The 21596-nt window shown below is 34.1% G+C and overlaps 2 protein-coding genes across 2 annotated transcripts; one reads left to right on the top strand and one right to left on the bottom strand.

Annotated features, from left to right (window-relative positions):
- Positions 1-805: 805 nt before the first annotated feature.
- Positions 806-9590, top strand: LOC110617413 (vacuolar-sorting protein BRO1). Its single transcript, XM_021760164.2, has 8 exons — positions 806-1637; positions 2400-3350; positions 3646-3735; positions 4743-4811; positions 6609-6749; positions 7075-7123; positions 8368-8471; positions 8757-9590. Exons 1-8 carry the CDS (start codon positions 960-962, stop codon positions 9291-9293), a joined length of 2619 nt encoding a protein of 872 aa, XP_021615856.1. The 5' UTR covers positions 806-959; the 3' UTR covers positions 9294-9590.
- A 2022-nt stretch (positions 9591-11612) lies between these two features.
- Positions 11613-21103, bottom strand: LOC110616500 (tetratricopeptide repeat protein 5). The gene is made up of 13 exons (XM_021758876.2): positions 20837-21103; positions 20187-20296; positions 20002-20112; positions 19808-19865; positions 17647-17736; positions 16973-17067; positions 16674-16727; positions 15805-15942; positions 15319-15376; positions 15102-15216; positions 14633-14702; positions 13418-13489; positions 11613-12005 (listed from the first exon to the last, which is right to left on the bottom strand). The coding sequence occupies exons 1-13, from the start codon at positions 21012-21014 to the stop codon at positions 11889-11891; spliced, it is 1266 nt and encodes a 421-aa protein (XP_021614568.1). The 5' UTR covers positions 21015-21103; the 3' UTR covers positions 11613-11888.
- Between the last annotated feature and the right edge of the window lie 493 nt (positions 21104-21596).

Here is a 21596-nt window from a genome sequence, read left to right as displayed (position 1 = left end):
TATAACTTAAAATCAATAATGAAAAAAAAAAAGTTTTTATGTGAGATCGAGAAAATATTAAAAATACATGCCAAATATGTAAAAATGTTCACTAATGCAAATATTTTTTAAATTTAAATTTAATATTTTAATAAATTGTCATAAAACTCTTTATTTTATTATGATTTATTTATTTATTAATGAAATACTAAGGACTAACTAGTTATTATTATTTTTTTTAAAAAAGGAAGAGTAGATAGAAAGAGAAGGAAAAGGAGTGCGACTCTGACAATGGAGGGTTGCTTTACCTTGGCACCTCTATGACCGTTGTTTTTTGTTTGTTTAGTTTTATTTTTTTTAAACTAAAGAAGTATGTGTTTTCGGTATGAGGTTTGTAATCAGAATCTGTGTTTGGGTGGGATTTGCCATACTTTGCAGTGATGGTCTCTTCTTCGATGGTTTTTTCGTCCTCTATTTTGATAAGTTTCTTTCTAATTTAGAGGGAGAGTTTGCACGTATCGACTATGATATTTTGAAACCGCATCAATTTTTTCGGTGATCATCGCTCCGCGAATTTTATCGCATTTTCTCTTTGTGCCTTGTTTTTCTATTAAGTTGAGCAGTTGTTTGGACCGGTCGAGCTTTCTCAACTTCTCGTAGGCTCATTGTTATAGGCTTTTATTTTCATGAGCCTTGAAATGCATGGTTACTTTACAGGTGAAAAAAAAGAGTTATTTTTTAAAATTAAAATTAAAAATTACAAAGATAATTAGTAAATTTTTTTAAAATTGTAATTCTCCCATAGCAAAACTGTGAAAATACCACAAAAAGAGCCACAGCCTACGTGCATTTTCAGTCGGTTTTTCGTTGCATTCCTTTGCTAAGAAGAAAAGGGAAAGGTGCGAAACTTGAAATTAACGGAGTCGATCAATCCATCAAAACATTACAGTACTGTGAATTATCAATCCAATTCTCCGACCATGGCCGCCCAATCCTCCGCTTCGGCCACCACCAACATCATGCTTGCTATCTACGAGAAGAAAACCACCTCCCTCGACCTCTACCGTCCACTCCGCAACTACATCTCCATGGTCTACTCCGAACGTGAGGCGCAGAACCTCGATGACGACCTAGACACCCTTAAGCAGTATCGCTCCGATCTTGAACGCCAATCTGACCCTTCACCCACCTCCCGCCGTGACCTCCTTCAGAATTACTTCAAAGCCCTTTGCTTGGTAGAGACTCGCTTCCCCATCTCCCCTGATAAGGATCACATCAATACAGTGACGTTTGTGTGGTACGACGCGTTTAAACAGAAGCAGAAAGCGTCGCAGCAGAATATCCATTTGGAGAAGGCTGCAGTACTTTTCAATTTGGGTGCCGTGTATAGTCAGATTGGGCTTTCGTTTGATCGAGCCACTGTGGAAGGGAGACGGCAGGCTATTCATGCGTTTATCGCAGCTGCAGGGTCGTTTGCTTATCTGAGGGATAATGCGGCCACCAAGGCATCGATGGGGTCAAGTACCACCGTGGATGTGTCTGTGGAGTGTGCGGGAATGTTGGAGAGGCTGATACTGGCTCAAGCGCAGGAGTGTGTGTTTGAGAATACCATTGCCAAAGGGAGTACTCCAGGGGTTTGTGCGAAGATTGCGAGGCAGGTTGGTTGATTTTTTTTTTCTTTCTTGTTACTGTTGGCTTCATTTCTGGATGGTGACGATTGGAATTTTGGAAGCTTTAGATTTTATTTCTTTTGGAAATTCTAACAATCTGTCTTCTGATACCAATGAATAGCTCATGAGGTTTGTCTTAAAGTGCTAAATTTAGCTGAATTATGAGGAAGGATCGGGGAACAAGTGATTTCTTCATATCACTTTTACTGGACTAATGTACTCACTAAGCTGTAGGAAATGTTATGGTTTCTTAGAACTCCAAAAATTATTGAAGCTGCTGGAATGTTCTTTGAATGGTTGCATTTGTGTTTACTCTCATTGTCGAAGTGGTTAAATCATATAACTGCATAAGGAACACCTAGTGAATGCGTCGTAGGCACAATGCCATAAGAAGCTTTTGTGAAGTTAATTTTGCCATTTCTGTCATTTAGCAATGCCTTATAGATGCCAGTTTGCTATGGTTGCTTCACAAAGCTGTTAAGTTTGCTTTTTTTTTTTCTTAAATAGAATTCTGAAAGTTGTGGGAAAAAAAATTATGCTTTCCCATGATTGGTAAAAAGTTTATAAACCCATCTGATTTAACATCCATGTAAAGCAACTGCGTTATGTGTTTGAGAGCCAGAGATGTTGTATTTCTTAATTATTTCTAAATGTGTGATTGAGCTGTCACATGAAGACTAATGACATTTTCCTTGTTGATTTTATGGTTGTTTGGATTTGTTTTAAATTTCTCTGTGATGAAAATTGCAGGTTGGGCTGTACTATGAGGAATCTTTAGCAGCGCTGAATGTTGCACCTCTGAAGGATCACTTTGACAAGCCTTGGATTGCTCATGTCCAGTTGAAGGCAGCTCTATTCTATGCTGAAGCTTGTTATAGATATAGTTTAGAGCTGCACGAGAAAGAAGAAGTTGCAGAAGAAATTGCTCGGTTGAGGAGTGGGTTTAGTGCCTTAGCTGAAGCAAAGAAAAACTCGAAAGGGGCTGCAGCACAGCTCCTGGAAGCAATCAGCAAGCTGGAAGCCAATATCAACCCCAACCTGGAGAGGGCTGTGAAGGAAAATGATAGAGTGTACCTCATGAGGGTTCCTTCCCCAAGTTCCTTACCTGCTCTTCCAGCATTTTCAATGGTGAAGCCAATGTCAATGGATGAGGTACTAGATGCAAGCAAGGAAAAGATGTTTGCAAGTCTTGTTCCAGACAGTAGTGCAAAGGCTCTTTCAAGGTATACTGAAATGGTTGATGATGTCATCAGGATACAAGCTGAGAAATTACAGCAAGCCAGTGAGCTGACTCGAGTGAGGCTCAAGGAAATGGACCTGCCAGATTCAATTCTTGCTTTGGAAGGTAATTTTACACTTCCAACGGATCTAAAAGAAGATGTGGAAGCAGTGCAGATTAGTGGGGGCCCTGCTGGTTTAGAAGCTGAGTTACAACAACTTAGAGATTTGAGAAGGGTGAACCAAGAATTGCTGGTCGAGATTGAGGAGCTTTTGCAGAAAGAAGCAACAGAAGATGCTCAATTTAGAAGCCAATTTGGTACACGTTGGACTAGGCCTCAATCCAGCACTTTGACAAAGAATTTGCAGGATAGGTTGAATAGGTTTGCTGCTAACTTAAAGCAAGCTTCAGATAGTGATGGCAGAATTGAGCGTTCCGTGAGGGATCATTCTGCGCTTATGTCAATCCTTGATCACCGACCAGTATGTGTTTCAAATAACATGCATTGTGTATCATGTATATCACAGAAGACAATATATTTTATTAGTTTTCCTCTTTGCTGATAAGTTTTCAGGATTTGCATGATATTCTGTGCCAGTCTCTATATTTATGTGATATATTTGACTTGGATTGATCTGTGACAAAAGACAACAATTTCTGGGATTAAAAATTATATTCTTTAAATTGAGAAAGGATTGTCTTCTTAGAAGATAAAATATTCTACTCTGCTGGAGTACTAAATGTTTAGTAATTTTATTTGGCTTTTTCTCTTATCAGATAGAATCTGCTCTGCCAACTCTGGCTAGGCCAATAATGTCTCTGGATGCCAATGAAGATGCTATAGTGGGGTCCCTGAAGCAGAGCTTGGTACATCTTCTTTTCTGCTAAACTTTGTGATAATTTTGTTCTTATTAATGTCCTGATAAGTGTGACCCTGAAAGAGGAAAGAGAAGAAAGAACAGAAATGAATTAGGTTAATTGCCTTTATTCTCATTGAAGCTCTTTTTTTTATTAATTTTTATCCTTCTTATTCTGCTTCTATCTCCTTTGTTCTCTTTCATTTCTTTTCTTTGTTTCCTTTTATGCCTTCAATGGGTTTTCTAAGGGTGATGGGAGGGAAATTTAATGGATGTGAAGGGACAGAATGGTGTAGAATATGAAGAAAGGTTAATTGCCTTGGTCATGAAATTCACAAATAAAAAGTTTTAAATACTTAACATTCCATGATCCATCCTTTAGTCCCCAATTTGAGGGTTAAGAAATTGGATATTTTGAAGTTAAATATTTCTCTTCCATTTACACCCTCAAATAAACTTCCAAACAAGGTTAGATGCTAATTCAAATTTACATTTCACCCTTTATCCTCCTCTGACCTACTTCTATGCATAGTGTTAAGTTTGTTTATGTTGTCTTCTTCTCTGGATGGCATATGATATGGCTATTTTCCCTGGAGCATTTAATGACATAGGCCATTTAATGACATAGGCCTTAGGAAGAACATATATTACTTTGAAGCAAAACAGAGTTGACATCTCAAGTGGTATTGTATTTTTTTTTTTTTTTGGTGAAATAACAAAATTGTTGCAATTAGCAAGTGGAACAATAAAATGTTTATTTTGTTAAGTGATCTGAATCCTAGTCATTGTGCAATAAATAAGTGTCAAATGTGATAAAGAACAGTCAGAAGGATGTGATTGCAAACTAAAAATTTTGTATGTGAATATCAGAATAATAAAGTAGTAATACTTTATTGGCAAAGGAACCTAAAAATGATTAAAGGTCTAAACATGCATTTGGTCCTTGATAAATTCCATTTCTGGTGGTAGCACCTACTTTTATGCACAATTGACAGTCTTAACTGCTGAATTATGCAGAGGCAATTGGAGATTCTAGGTACACAAAGAGCAGGTCTTGAAGATATGCTCAAGGAGATGAAAAGGAAGGTGTGTAGTAGTATCTCTTCGTGGTTAAACTTATTTGTTGCATGCTGACTGTTTTCCCTATCTTTTTCTCCCTTTTTTTTTAATTTTAAAGAATTTACAAAAGTTAGGATGATTTATGAAATGTTAGAGGTAATTTATATTAGTCGTCCTGCTCTTTGGAGGTTGTCACACTGCAGTCTCTCATCTTCAATTTGTTACATAAAATCCTTTATATTTAAAGATATTACATAAAAAATGTACTAGTACCATGGGGTAAATAAAATTAAAAAATAAAAAAAATAACTACATAAGATGTTCGTAACATTATCTCTGCTCACACACACCTTAGCAGAAAGAGAAATAGTATGTGAGGAGAGAGGATGTTGTTAATATTTTGTGTGACACTTGCAATTTTTTTACATAGTAGCACTGCCAGTCTGCCACACATTAGCTTTATTGGAAATGAAAGGGCTTCTTATATAACATTTTTAAGGATGAGGGATTTTTATGTAATATTCTTAAAGATGAGGGAATTTTGTGTAACGCTTTTAAAGATGAGAGATTTTATGCTAACAAATTGAAGAGGAGGGACTAAATTATAATAACTTCCAAAGTTGAGGGACGACTAGTATAAATTACCTGACCCACTAGGCTTCATGAACTAGATTTGCTTGGGCTTATGGATTTTTCCTTATTTCAACATACCATAAAACTGCATTAGCTGGTTGAGTGTTACCGAATTCATAGTTTGCTTTGGTTCATTGGACATTTGTGGGTCGCATGTGATACATAGGGGTAAAGTTCAAATTTAAAATTTAAAAGTTATCGTAGTATGCAACTTAGATAGGCATCTATCCTAATTAAGTAAACTTTGTGGATAAGGATGTGGAGTTCTAGGGTAACTAAACATGTTAAATTACTAGCTAACTTCCTATGTAGATGGAATCACTGTATTAAAGAAACAAAAATTGGATCAGCAATTTCTATGTTCAGGTGCATAAATGCATCATTTCTGGGCTTTGTGTTCTACAATGCTTTTTTTTTTTTGGGGGGGGGGGGTTGGGGAGGGTGGGGCAACAAATTAGGCGACACTGAGCACTCCAAGGTGCCCTAGTGCATGCTACTTTGTTCGATGTCCTTCTTTTTGTGTGTGTTTGTTTTGGCTAACCAAACTATCAAACACTGTCAGGGCAGACCATTAACATCAGTTGGTCATTCTTATCAGTTTTTATCATCTTGGTTCATTGGCTACCCATATTCTTGTTAATGAACCCTATTCAATGTACAATAATTAATTCAAACTTAAGTTTCACTAGCAAAACCTTTACAGTGGTAATTTTCTGGCAAAAATTCACTTTTTAAAGTGCTTATTATTATTGTTATTGTTATATGGTACACCCATAAGCACATTTTGTCATTATATTGTAATTTACTAATCTTTATATTATTTATATATTATAGTGAAAGAATAAATTCTGTGTAGTTGAAAATTGATTATATTTTTATACACATAGGCTTGGTTTTGCTAAACATTGTGTTTGTAAAATAAAGATCATCTACAAACGTAATCAGTTTGGTTGATGAGTCCCGCCCCCCTCCCCCCCGCCCCTTTTTCCCATGCGTAATGATGGAGAACTGTTGTACTTGCACATTTTCTTCTCATGAATCAAATAGTTGTTATTTGCTCTCTGGTTCACATTTTCATTATGGTTGGATGTAAATGGCTTTATCACTTATACTTGAGCCTTCTCTTTCCCAGTGTTCTCTTGTGCTGCTTTCTGTTCATTTGATGTTTAGGTCATCTCTATATTATTTCAGGATGATATACTACCAAAGTTGATGACATCCACTGGCTCCTATGAAGATCTTTTTAGGAAAGAAATAGCCAAATATGACCAAATCTGTGAGGATATTGGCCAAAATATTGAGGCACAAGAACAAGTATTATTGCAAATTCAGGTCTATTTCTTGCTTCTTCAATTGTCAGTTGAAGATCTGCTTTAATATTTTGTTTTTTAATAGCTAGGAATTCTTTTCTTTTTTTAAAAGAAAAAAAATTATAGGTGAACTAACAATTACTTTGGCAGGACACCATCATAATCACCATTTATAAAACTCATGTTAACTGATTTGTTTTGTCATTAATGAAATACTCCATTACATTTTAGAATTGAATGACCCTCTAGGTAAATTAAGGTCACAATTATTGGAGATCTCTATCAGATTGTTAGCAAGTTATGGAAGTACTTACCCTTCCTAAAATTGCAATTGTCCTTGCCTACAGGCTCAAAATGAGGAATTTTCTGCTGTCTTCAATCTTGAAGATTATAAAGGTAGTTTTTTTTTCTCTTGTTGTTTCAACATGATATCTCTTGTGTAAGGTTTCTTATCCAGCATTCATTTGATTGACTTGTGAATGTTTCTCACTTAAATGCACAAGGAGGTTACTATACTGCTTATTTAGATTTAGAGTAGAATTGAAGTTCAGCATTCTTTATAACCACTATTTGGGAATTTATAAATAGTCTGAGTTCATATGCGAATGCTGTAATTTAATACATATATTTGTTAGTTTCATATATGAAATTATAACCTGGAGTGTTCAGATCTGAAAATACCAGTTTGATGGCTTTGAATGAGGCCCTATCAGATGCATGGAGTCTCTGTGCACCAAACTATGGATTGGATTCAGATAGTCCATTTTGTTTGATTTTGGTGTGATAAGTGTCCATCTCATGATCTGGTGTTAGTCTGCCTGTTTCTCACCTATGTGGGGTATGAGTACGTGTTTCACATTTTAATCATAATGTTGATGCGATGACTGATGAGTATTAGTTCCAAGATTTGGTCTTTGTCCACTTCATTTATCTACTTTTGTCACTTGGTACACACACTTGAGGTAAGTATATATGAGGTTTTTATGTCACTAAATCCTTGTAATACAATGACAGTTTAAAGGAATAGCTAAAATCTGGGGGATTCGGAAAAAAAATCTGGGGGATGCGGCCTATATATTCTACAGTAAAAATTTGTCCATGAGACATAGTTGGAGACATCAGTAACACAATTTCTTTTTATTTGTGTTGAAAAGCTATCCAACAAATATTGAGCCCAAAAATTTTTTCGGAAATTGATAGTGATGTGGGATAAGTGTCATCTTTCTTCAGTTGGGTTTATATAATGTTGTCAAAGGAGGCAGGCGTTTTACATATACCCTTTTGTTTCTTCTTGTTATCCATTTCTTGCAATGTGGCTTCAAGAAGTTTTCCAGATTTCAAACTCATTTCAGTTTTATTTGTGCACTCTACAGACTTTATTTTAGGGAAATTAAGATACATATTAGGTAGTATTTCACACTCCATGGTTCCTTTTTTTTTTTTTTTTTTTTTCACTATACATGTTGTCTTTGCCAGATTGATTTGCATGTGTACTTTCTATTGTAATATTTTCCTTAATTGATTTCCCTTCATGGACGTTTGATGGCTTTTTTTTTCCTCAGAGGTCCTTCGTATCTTGCACCTTCTTATTTTAAAAAGAAATACACCTCTTTTGACATACACTCCGATTTTTGTTTCAGCCTCTCGTGAGAAGTGTTATAAGCAGATACAGGCTGCTATAGCCAAGTATCGAGAAATAAAGGAGAACATCAACGAGGGATTGAAGTTCTATGTTACTCTTCAGGTAAAATATTGCAGTTGTTTCTTATAGCTGGAGTTTTCAAGTTTTAAATTCCTATTTTTGTAGCGAGTCTAATATTTTGCAATTTCCTTTTAGCTGTCTATTTAAGCAGCCTACTGTAATAATGATTACGGTTGGATATTTTTTGGTGCATTTTGTTGAATTTCACATCTAGTAATATCTTCCCTAATGCTTGGATAATTTGAAAACTTTTCTATTGGTCGTCTAAATAATATTTCTAAGTTACAAAACAAGGATAGTTTTATATATGGTATCTATTTGTAACAGGACGCCATCAACAATGTCAAGCAGCAATGCAGTGATTTCGTTATGACCAGAAGTATTCAGTGCAAAGAAATGATTGAGGATGTACAGAGACAAATGGCAGGATTGAGTTTTCAGGATCGCAAGAACACAGGTTCTTACTACTATGCTGCAGTGAACCAGACCCATCAAGCTCCAAGATCAAGTCCACAGCCTCCAGTTAATCCTCAAAATGTTTCCCATCCTCGCCCCCAGACACCTTACTACCAGCCTCCTGAGCAGCCAACAATGCCCGGATATGCTCATCCTCCTCCACCTTATACTGCTTCCCAGCAGCCACCACCTTACCATATTCACCCTGGTCCTGGTACACCTTATCCTCATCCACAGGTTCAGCAACCACCCCCAGCAAGTCAGGAGTATGGCCAACCTGCCTATCCTGGGTGGCAGGGCCCATACTACAACGCTAATGCACAGCAACCTGGATCACTTCCTCGACCTCCTTACACTGTTCCTAATGCATACCCTCCTTCCCATCAAGGCAGCTACTATAAGCAGTGATTATGTAGGCCGTCTTTTTTCTACATGGACAAGTAATTTGATAAGTTGTGATGCAATATTATTCTTTATTCTATCCTTGGTGGAATAGATTGGATTCAGCCATATCATGCATTCGGCTGCACAGCGAACTATCTCGAGTAGCTCATTAGCAATCTGTAAATTTGCATAATCCTTTTTGTATATTTTCATGTGAATTCATAAGTTCTTCAAAGTTAAGTTCTTCAAAGTTTTAACATATAATAGCTTGTTGATTTGTGAAATACAACAATCTTTATGTATTGATTTTTTTTTTCTCAAGAGGTCGCAACTTTTTTTTATTTATTTAAGCCTACTCTTATCATTTCAACAGGCGAGGAAGTATGGAACAATCAAGTAGCTCTCTCCTTCTTCTTGCATTTACATGTAGCCATAGTCGAGTATCTGAGAATTTCATAATTTTTCAAGGAAGTTGAATTTTGCAGAGACCACTAGAACTCAGCTCGCATGCCCACTACCAGCTTGTAAATATAGTACTGGGGATTGGGATCATTCATGTTAGCGTGCTGAGATGGTGAATTTTCTCCAATGCATTCTGATAACTATTACACCATGGCTGTTTACCCAATGGCCCTAGACGCCTTTTCTGATAGTGTTTATTACATATTGAAAGTTGTCAACGTGTCAAAGCTACTGAGAAGGACTAATTAAATACATTCCCAACTTGATGTCTGCATCTTCCAATGTCAATGACCATGAGTCCATAATTTACCATGAAGCAGTCTCCAAATAATTACAACATAAACATAAAAAGTTGGAATGAATGATTGTAAACAATTTTAAAAACAGCAACTCCTTTTAATTAATCTTTTTATGTTATTTGCCCACCTTTTAGATCAAATAGTATCCTTTTGATCTTTCACCTCTTTAATTTTATAAATAGATTACTTCATTTGAAAATTCTAAAGCTAGTAAGTTTTTCAAGAAAAGAACTTGGAAACTAAAACATTTGATACTTTAACGCAGAACTCAAATGTAATGTAAATATTACTTATCATTTAATTCATTCAAGAAAAAAGTAAGGTTTTCATTCAAAGATATTTTTTGTAATTTACTGCAAAATTAGGAGTCTCATAACAACAGAAAACTGAAATTTTTTAGTACATAAGCTACATAATGCTTGATACCAAATAATTATAATTAAAAGGGTAAACTGTAATTTAGTCCCTCTGGTTTAGTGAAATGCAACCTTTTGTCCCTCTGTTTTAAAAAATCCTCAATTTAGTCACTGTGATTTTTAAAAACTATAACATTAGTCCCTCCCATTAGATTTTCAGTTAAATCACCGTTAATTTTAGTTAAAAAGACTAAAATACTCATTCTTTCTCCTTCCTCTTCCTCTTCTTCCTTCCCGATCTCCTTCTGCTTCTTCTTCTTCTTCTTCTTCTTCTACACTGCTCTAGTTTCTCTTATCGGGTGCTTTCTCTTATCCTCTTTTCGATCTAAGGGTTTCTTTCTTCCTTCCTTTTTTTTTTTCTTTTTATTTTAATCGTAATCTCATTCAACATATCTTTTGGTTTGGTTACTTAAAATTTCATTGATAGGTTTCAGCTTAATCAGATACACATTTAACTGCCGTTATTTTGATTTCTTTTTTCTGCTGTGATGAGATTGTGGAAGAACAAAAATGAAGAAATTAACCCTACTGAGACCATAAACGTGAAAGAAGGATAATTTGATGTAGAGGTCAAAGGTTTAGCCATTGATTTTGGCCCTCTGAAAATGCTACAAGAATCTCTTCCTCTCACGATTTCTTGAATTCTTACAATATTCCTATGCCTATATATTACTTAAATGCTATTTGTGGATTTTAGATGAACGGTAAAAAAATAATATGATTACTTTTGTTGTGGATGTTATAGTTATAGTCTCTTTTGGGTTAATTGAAAATCTAACGGGAGGTAGATCGGGAAGGAGAAGAAGAAGAAGAGGAGGATGAAGAAGGAGATCGGAAAAGAGAAGAAGAAGAAGAGGAAGAAGAGAGAACGGGTATTTTAGTCTTTTTAACTAAAATTAACGGTGATTTAACTGAAAATCTAACGGGAGGGACTAATGTCATAGTTTTTAAAAATCACAGTGACTAAATTGAAGATTTTTTAAAACAGAGGGACAAAAGGTTGCATTTTACTAAATCAGAGGGACTAAATTACAGTTTACCCTAATTAAAATGATAATTAGAAGAGCAATTTCATTTCATGCGTCCACACGTCACTCAAGCTAACAAAGCCTATTTTTGTAATTTGATATGATGATTTCAGACTATCAAAAATTTGCAACTAAATGTGGAACAAATAAGCAAACTGCCAATCAAGCACGAATGTTCAATTACCATGCAGTAAGCACAACAACAATAAAACGCATGAACATCTCAATAAGATGTTCTAATCTTTCCTTTATCAGACAATTTGAATTTAACATGAGCAAGAATCTATGCTCATGCATTTCTCTTTGCTTCTCTATCCACTAATCTATTTACAACAACACATCAAACGAATCAATGAAAAGATCAAGAAAATCCCAATTAAGCACAACTCACAAATTTATACTTGGAACCACTCTTCATGGTTTATGTTGAGCATAAATTGATGATCGAACTGCATGTTGCCGCAACAGAGCCTTCCCATTCACAAGAACTTGCTCTATGAAATCCACACGAATTGATTTGAAATCGAAATGCTGGTTCAACCAAAACAAACAAAACAAAGTTTCACATCTTCATCATAATCCATTATGCTGCTATAAAAACAATAGACAAGTTAAAGCACTGTCACTAGCTGCTTGGGCATCTGATGCAAGGCATGCTTTATTCTTTTTTATTTATTTATTTATTTTAAAATGAGGTTCCACTGTATGCAGGTGCTTGACCATATTCAGTGACAGCCTACTTGTTTAAAATGCCAAGTTAGGACTAAAAAGAATTGCACATTTGACAGAGTTTCCTGGTCTAATTTGGTAAGCAACTCTCTTCTAAATTTTTTCAACCCATTTCTAACTAAATTAATTTCCAGAATTACAGACTAACTCCATCATGTTGTAAACTTGAGCTCTAATTTAATTTGGCAATTGATTCTAGTTAATTTTTTTTTTCAAGCTATTTCCACTTCAGTTCCTAAATTAAAGCCCAAAGTCATTTATTTTTCTTGGAAACAGAAAACCCAAATAGACATTTTTCCTTCCAATGATATTCAAACATTTGATGCCCAAAGTAATGTCATTCGAACTCTCTAGCTAGAATTTCAAAAAAAAAAAAAAAAATTCCTCCAATGACTCAGAATCTAGTAATATTATTTAATTCAGGTTCTATAGCCTCTCTCACACTTCGGTCACCGATCTATAAGTAGTCAAATACAAACCAATAAAACTTGTTGAGCTGGCATTGAACCATCAAAATCAGGAAAAAAGAACCTACTTTTGGAACTGGACTAAAAACAAACAGTCGCCAAGGGAAGAGAGGCGGAAATAATGAACTCCTAACCATCCTATTCGCTCCAAGTATCTAAATATATCCCAGCAAGGAAAAATGGATCAAACAAATGAAAAGAGAAAAAACAAATAAATGAAATGGGACACAACACTGAATATAACATGTGATGTTGACAACCAACAACGACCCAATGAAAAAAAGGAAGACAAACTTTTGAATGGTCTTTTCACATAACAAGCATGTGGTTCTCTCTTGTACACCAATTAGTAGGCATTACCATGATTCTGCTTTATTGCAAACTTTAGATTTAGTTGTCATTTATTGAATTATATATTTGGTGTTTGTTTGCACTCACAACAACAACTAACTATGCCTTAAGTAATACAAAGAACTTTTTGCTCCTTTATATCTCAGTTAATGCATGTAATTTTTATCTTTGCATTATAAATCTGATTCTGCCTCCTAACTCCTAAGTCCAATCTACTTTTGGCAGTATGCTAAAAAATCTGTTGTTCTTAAATTTCTGCATGGGATTTTTTTTCTTTTTTTTTTTTTTGGTTCTAGTATTTAGCCTGTACAACAAAAGAGTAGATAACATGCAGGAAAAATAGATGGCTCAGGCATATAAGCTCTTGAGTCCACATATAGACCAGAGAGAAGCTACCTTTTCCTTCCAAGAAAAATCAACAAAATGATAATGAGGCTCCAATAGTGTTAGCTGATCTCCTTCTTTAATCTATGAGGGAAAAAATCAGAACATCAATGGTAATGTATGAGTTAACCAATTTTATAAAGGCTAATTACAATAAAGAGACAATGTTTCCTTGTTTTTGCATTTTAATTCAAATGTTTCAATTTTGGATTTGTTATCCAACCTTTTTGGTGCAATTTTAGGTTAAAATCAACATCTAACAATTAATTTTTGTACACATTGCATATGCCATATGTGGAATACCTGCTTACTACGCACGACATGCTATGTATACAAAAAATTGAATTTTATGTATGCAATATGTCAGACAACTTTCCTACTGGAGAATGATATCAATAATAGCAATATATCTTCAAAATGAGTGACGACGTTCCTATTAGAGAATAGAAAAATAAATTAGAAGATATCCCCATATGTTTCTTGCATAATTGGCACTCGCAACTGAGCAACAATGAGAGCAATCTAAATGACGTGAACACATTGCATTATTCACACAATGACACAAGTTTACAAGGCATGTTTACAGTGTTCCTATTAGAGACTAGAATAAATCTAGAAGATATTCCCATAAGTTCCTTGCATAATTGACATGTACAATGACAAAGGCATCTATAAGAAGTGAACCACATTGCATATTCACACCATGGAACAAGTTTACAGGGCAATCTTACAATTGTTCCCATTTTTGTAAACCTCCTAACAAAGTGGTGAAAACTCATTATTTCCTCAAACCACACTGTATTCCTAAGACAATTTTTATATGGACTGTGAAAGCAAAACTGAAAACAAAGAATCTTGATAACAACAGGAATTTACTTAATGACAACAAGCAGAAGGAAATTATATGAGATGGATTCTTTGTTCTGTCATAAAACTGCTCATTCAGTTTTCGAATGATTGAATGGTACCAGCAGTTCTTGGCCGAGCTCGCACTGTCTATTGTCTTATTTTACTTATTATTTATTATAAGCTTGCAAGATAAAAAGCATAATCATGTTCCATCTTCAAAGCAGAACAAAGAAATAATGTTCCATCTTCAAAACAGAACAAAGAAATAAAGGAGAGAAAAAAGGAAAAAAGAGAAAAAAAAAAAGAGAAAAAAAGAAAAACACCAACCCAGCAAAGCATAAAAAATAAGGGAACATAAAAGGGATCAATAGCCCTTACCGCATCTTTGCTTATTCCATACACAGAAAGAACAAAGCATATTTGATTTGAATCACACACCAAATAGTATCTGGGGGGAAAATGAAAAGAAAAAGAGAATATCAATTTATTTATTTCAACAAGATTTACGTTGCCAAGATGAACAAAGTAAGAATAGCATGAGAGGTTTGTAATATGTAGACTATTTAATGAGCTATTCCTCACAAAGTGAGTGTGCTACACCAGCAATATGAGTATGAGCCAGCCCTAAGTAATGATTCCTTTGGCAATAAAGCTGTGGACGTCAAATCTACTATTGTTACATACCACGCAGGCATGCAAGAGAGTTCACAACATGTTACAACAGCTAATCTAAAGAAGTTTTATAGACAAACAACAAAAGATGAAAGCACAAGTAGCTTGAGCTTGCATTGTGTATATTTGTATATAAACCAAAAAATAACCAGAAGTTTTTCAGCCAAGGACTTACAGGGGAGTGACATTATCATGCTTAACAAAAAGAAGCACTTTTCCTACAACTGCTACGCCTTTGTTGAGGCCATCCAACAACATATCAATAGTGACTCTTTTATGAGATGAATTTGCTACAGATGAAAATGCAAGAACAATCATTAGTACACTTATAAGATTGCAAGGATAAAATCTGAACTCAAGTTGACTAGTAACTTGAAAACCTAAGAGCTTACAATTAATGGCTACCAAAGATGATGCCATAGATGCAAGTCGTTTAGCTCTAGCTTGTCCCTGAAAATTGAAATCGTAGAAAATTTTAGTTGAATCCTCTTAAAACTGAATATTATATAGAAGCATAGAATATCCGAGGCTTGTCCCCGAAAATTGAAATCTAGAAAAATTTAGCTGAATCTCTTAAAACAGAACATTACATAGAAGTATATAGGAGGCCTGAACAGAAAAGGAGCTATCATATTTACTCTCAGAATTCAGATTTAGATATGCTCATAATGGAAATACACCAAATAAGTAGTCTCTAACTTCCTCCTAACTGTTTTGTCTATTAACTACCCTCCCCCAACCTATCTTGATTGTTTTTAAAATTTATATCACTATCATACCAAAACAAATTATTTGAATCATTTTGTTATGAATAGAACACACATACATTGCTGCAGCAACTTAAAGCACCTGGAATAGATTAACGAAAAAAAAATTACCCGCATCAAATTCTCTAACTTATCCAGAAGATTAGCAATCTTTTGAACCTCCTCACTAGCATTGAGACTAGGATCCTTTAAGGCAGCAGCTTCAAATCCACTAAGGGCCCTCTCATAATTCTCTAAATATTTGTTGACCTGAAAACGGAACCATCATCAAATGATACTCCCTCCGTCCCATAATTTTTGTCTACTTTATCTTTTTACACGTATTAAGAAATACAATTTTTTTTATTAAATTTACCAATTATATTTTTTTTTAAATACTAAAAGATATTTTAAATATTCACTTAGAAAAATAGCATTTAATGAAAGGTTATTTTGAAAATAAGATAAAATTAAATAGTCAATTTATATTACTATAATGTAAAAAAAGGAAAATGGACAATAATTTTGAGACAATAAAAAAAGGAAAGGTGGATAAAAATTATAGGACAGAGGGAGTATTATAGTATGTATGCATGAGCAAACAATACTCAGCTCCTGAATCAGTAGGAGGAACTAGCCCAAAGAAATGATATTTGAATTTTATTAGTCAACATGGCTGTAAATTTAAATCGAATCCACCATCAAGCACGTGAAGTCATTATTCCAACTCCTAATTTTGATAAAAAATAAAAAATAAAAACTCTGTATAATAAATTAGTGTTTGTCGTTTTCATCCAAACCCTGAGAGCTAAAACTTATACTCATTAATTGTATAGTTTACTGCCAGTCCAATAAGTAACAAAAGCAGAAGATAACCATACACTTGGAATAATACTACATGTTCACCTGATGAAATTATAGAAAATATTTCAAAAGTCTCATTGTCCAAACTCCAAACAAGTTGTTTCAAAAGAATAAATAAGTGAAAATTTTTAACTTACTGTGGCTGAGTTAAAATAAAGGTCTGGATTGGACTTCATTTTCTCATCTTTCTCCTGAAATATAATATCAGCACATTTAGTGCAATACAAATTAAATCGCAAAAGTGAAACAATCTCTTTACCACAAAGGATTACAGAAAACCTAAAAGTTCAACACAAGCAACATAAACAATTAAGATCCACAATTTGTATCAAAAAGTAGCTCATGTAACCTCTGCTTTTAAAAATAATTTTTTAAAATGAAATTTGTGCTAATCAGAAAATGGGTTTCTAAGGAAGTTCTCAATCTGCAGACTTACAGCATTCTGGTATGCTTTTAAAGCTTGTAGAAGCTTGCTGTGATCCCATGCTCCAGTCACAAAAAAACTTGTCAAGAATGCATTCCCTAGGTTGTCTGTCAATTAGATTAACTGATGTCAAGTTAAGATGCTATTCAGGTCAAAATTCCAAAATCTTATCATGGCATGCATGCCAGTTTGACCAAATGTTAGTAGGACAATGATTTGATTGGTATAATATATGGAGGATGCACAGTCAGGGTTTTAAATAATGGTTTGTGTCACAGTATCGGAGTTGGATGTATGATGTATCAGCATACTTCATTTAGTATCAACTGTACATCTTTTTTAAAATAAGCAAATTAGCAAAGTCACTCAAATTTATATTTCAACATAAATCCAATTACATATACGGGCATTCAGGCAACACTCTCAACATGGAAAACAAATTATGATTTTCTAGCCATAGTCGATCAGTTGCTGAAACTAAATATATTTAGCATTTTTTGTTGTTGTAATTTGAAACGACATTTTCAAGCTATTGCAGACTTGCAGCATGTGCTGAAAAGTTTTATGAACTACATTAAGAAAAATTAAGATCTAGCCAAAATTGAGATGGCTTAAAAATCTTGAAAAATCAATAAGATTGGAGATATGAATGTTCAATGGGTGAAAATTTAAAATTAGTATCTTACACCAAGAGTACCCATCCTTCACATCTAAAGAGATAGCATCCTTGGCGTGTTGAATGCTTTGCTCAACAAGCGTAGCCTGATTTTCTGCACCTACAGATGGGAAAATTTTTCTGATAAGCATAACAATGCATGAATGCCAAGATCTAGACTCTAAATTCTGCCTTGCAAGTAACAAAATACATTGCCATTGTAGATCCAACTTTAATTCTTTTTGTACTTGATTTTCGGTCAACTACCTCAAGTAATGTTGTCTTTATGGTCAAACCGCAAAGCAGAGCTTCTTCTGCCCATTGAACCCATCCAATAGATCAAGATAACTTTTAACTTATGACCATAGTAGCTAATACATTCGGTGCCTCGAAGTAAGGTCTTAGAGCCATTGAATAACAACATGCTTCAAATACAATTTAATAAGAAAAGGAATATAAAATTATAGAAACTTGTACAACATCAGAGGCCATATGAGCAATATCATTTTGTTTCGTTGTGCCACTTTTTGTCCAGTAAAATGTAATGGAATGGAGTGAACAATTACCTATTATTTCAAAGGGTAATATAAAAGTACCACAGGAGTAAAACATTTTTTTGACTTTATATTGAGAGAATATGCATGGGAAATAAAATATAATTAAAACTTTCTATTTTTTCTGCTTTAACAGTACCATTGTGGCATATTTCTTCGCAACATGAATCTTATGCATTTTCTCATGTTAATTACTGCCAGGGCCACGGCCATACAATATTGCAACTGTTAATACAATGAGCATTAACGTTGCAATTACCTATCACATCTCATTACAGGTTGAAAAATTAATGAGATAATTAGAAAAATAATGGAATTATGAATTTTTTTAATAAGTGAAAATAAAACCAACAAAAAAGTAAAAAAAACATAATCATAAATTAACTATTATTACATTATTATTTCGACTATGAACATATCCTTAGCATTTCACACGTTAAAATATGGAGAGTGTAGAAAGATAATATTTGTTATTGTATTTCACAGTAGAGATTACAACCTATTTATACATGAGAGACGATATTTAAATAGGAAGGAAAATCAAATCTATGATACAATCCTAAAATTAAATAACTGATCCATCTATCAATATTTACTTTCTATATTAACATATTTACTTCCTATAACTTATATCACTCCCCCTCAAGTTGGAGCATAAATGTTAATCATGCCCAACTTGTTACATATAAAATCAATTTTAGCCATACGAACAATCAACCCAAAACAATCAAAATAAACAAAAAATCAGAAGAACAGAACCCGTGAACAATAACCGATGAACAATACCCGATGAACAGTGTCCGATGTCTCCAAATGTTACCCTTTAGGGTAATCCAAATGAACAGAGCTATAAGTCTCCAAATATTAACTTTTGTGAGTAACCCCGATGAACAGAGCCCTAAGTTTTCAAATGTTATCCTTTATGAATAACCTAAATGAATAGAGCCCTAAGTCTCCAAATATTAACCTTTATGGATAACCAAAATGAACAGAACCGTAAGTCTCCAAATGTTACCCTTTATAGGTACCCAAATGAACATAACCCTAAGTATCTAAAAAAATTTAAATCTCTATAAATAAGATTCTGATACCATATAGAAAGATAATATTTGTTATTGTATTTCAGATTCCAACCTATTTATACATGAGAGACGGTATTAAAATAGGAAGGAAAATCAAGTCTATGATACAATCCTAAGATTAAATAACTGATCCACCTATCAATATTTACTTTCTATATTAACATATTTACTTCCTATAACTTTGAACAAAGAGTATTTTTAAAAATGCATATACAAAAGAAAAACAAGAACAATGTGACATAGAGTGCTTGGCAAAATAGCTATACAGGATGATGAAGACTTGTCATTTACTGACAACAATGCTAAACACCAAAAGTGTGGAATGGACAAGCAAAAGCCTCATCCAGTCTACGTATTTCCACTCTTTCTTTTTTTCTTCCCTCTTTTCTTTGTGCACTAGGTCTCTCTCTTTTCTTTCTAATTTTCTTCACAACTGGAAGTTTTAAACTAGATAGATATTATGTTTGCGAGTATAGACCACTATATGGACGAAAAATACATAGCTTATCATGTCTCCATCAGATATTAAAAACAAAGAGTAAAGACAAATCCTTGCCTTGTGCCATTCTTCTTTCAAGCATGGATAACAAGGAAAGTATCTTCTTGTTTGGACCCTGCATAACACACAAGATAAAAGTACCAATTACCAATCATTAGTAAACACTATCACAGTGGGCACAGTGGAAAAAATCACAGTAATTAAACAATGACTAGATTTTTAAAAAGAAGACTCTTTATCTGATAAATAACCTTGCTTAGTGCAAGATTGAAACAATTCCTTGCTGCAGATAGATCCCCCTTTTTCCAAATGCAGTTACCCAAACACAGCCAAGCATCAGCAAGAGATGGATTCAACTTGACCTGGAGCATAAAATAGTAAGTTCCTGATCAAAAGCATGTGAAACGATTAAAGAAAATAATTTGCTTTTGCTTACAGCTTTTGAGAGATGGTCCTCTGCTTCTTTCTTATAGTCAGGTAATACATCCAATATCTTTCCTCTTAGATACTCGTATTTTGCTCGTTGAATGGATGATTTTCTTTCTTCTGCAAAATGACAAATTTTGAACTTAATAATGAGATATAAGATCTCGTTGCATAATGAAGGCCAATAATTCCTTTGGATTATGAACTTTTGAAAGTCTGAATTCTCAGCTCCAACTTTGTCTTAAGTTTCAAACATCTAGCAATGATTGACAATTAAGTGGTAAGTGTAGCCACATTCTTGAAAACTGAGAAACCTTAGTTACTCGACCAATAGAACAAAGCAACCAACTTTATCATCACCATCATTAGTTCAACACCCACTCGTTACTCCGCTAAAACAACAAGCACATGCAAGATCCAATGCACAGAAAGCAACAGGACATTGAAATACTCTCAATTCATTGTATGTTTCCAATCCAAACAGTTTACAAAAAAATATCCCAATTCCCAAAGTTTTTTTTTTCAATGTTTAACTTCATTGCAAACTAAACAGCCAAAAGAAAATCATATACGATACAAAAATGCATTAGCTAATGATAACAAACAAGAAACAGCCAATTTGAATGATTGATGCTTCAAAAAAGATGATAGAGAGAGTACCAAGAGGAATGGAATCGAGGAGGTTGAGAGAGAGATCCGATTGTGCTTGCAGTTTGGAGATTTTGTCAAGTGGGTTAGATGGGAAATAGGTGTCCCGAAGATTATAGAGATCTTCTGCTGCTCTTGCCACTTCTGCCCATAAATCTTCTCCTTCTTGTCTACTGCCGGTGGTGCTCATTTCGCTCGCTCTCTCCACTACTGAGTAGTGCGTAGAAACGGTCGCCGAGACAAGCAGACTGTGGAGGCAGAATCCAGAAACGATTCGTTTTGTTCTCCTTAAAGGATGTAGGCAAACGATGTCGTCTCACCTAACACTGACTGTGAGGCTTCCTTTGTGATTGTGATTTTGAGTATTTAATTTAAGGCATTTTACAGTATAATTCATAGACGTGTTAAAATACACAAATAGATTCTTTTATTTTTAAGACCTAAATATTTAAGGTACTTTAAAAATCGCGATAAGTTTATAATAAAAAAATTTTTAAAAAAAATGAAAGGTTATTTAAAAAAAACATGATATTACAAAAATATAATTTAAAATAACGTGAAATTAAATTATTTTAGTTAGACATATAAAAATTATATTTAAAAAATATGTGAATATGCATAGATGATGGATGCTCCTCCCGCCGTGTGATTTCAAAGACAAGTTTATAACTTTTTATATTTATAATTTATTTAAATTCATTAATGTGTTTTAGGTTAGCCCATCTTTATTTAGGAGAATTATAATAATTTCACTAAAATTAGATTAATAACT

The sequence above is a fragment of the Manihot esculenta genome, chromosome 6 (assembly GCF_001659605.2).
Source record: "Manihot esculenta cultivar AM560-2 chromosome 6, M.esculenta_v8, whole genome shotgun sequence".
NCBI classification, from domain to species: Eukaryota; Viridiplantae; Streptophyta; class Magnoliopsida; order Malpighiales; family Euphorbiaceae; genus Manihot; species Manihot esculenta.
This window is presented reverse-complemented; position numbering and strand designations above follow the sequence as displayed.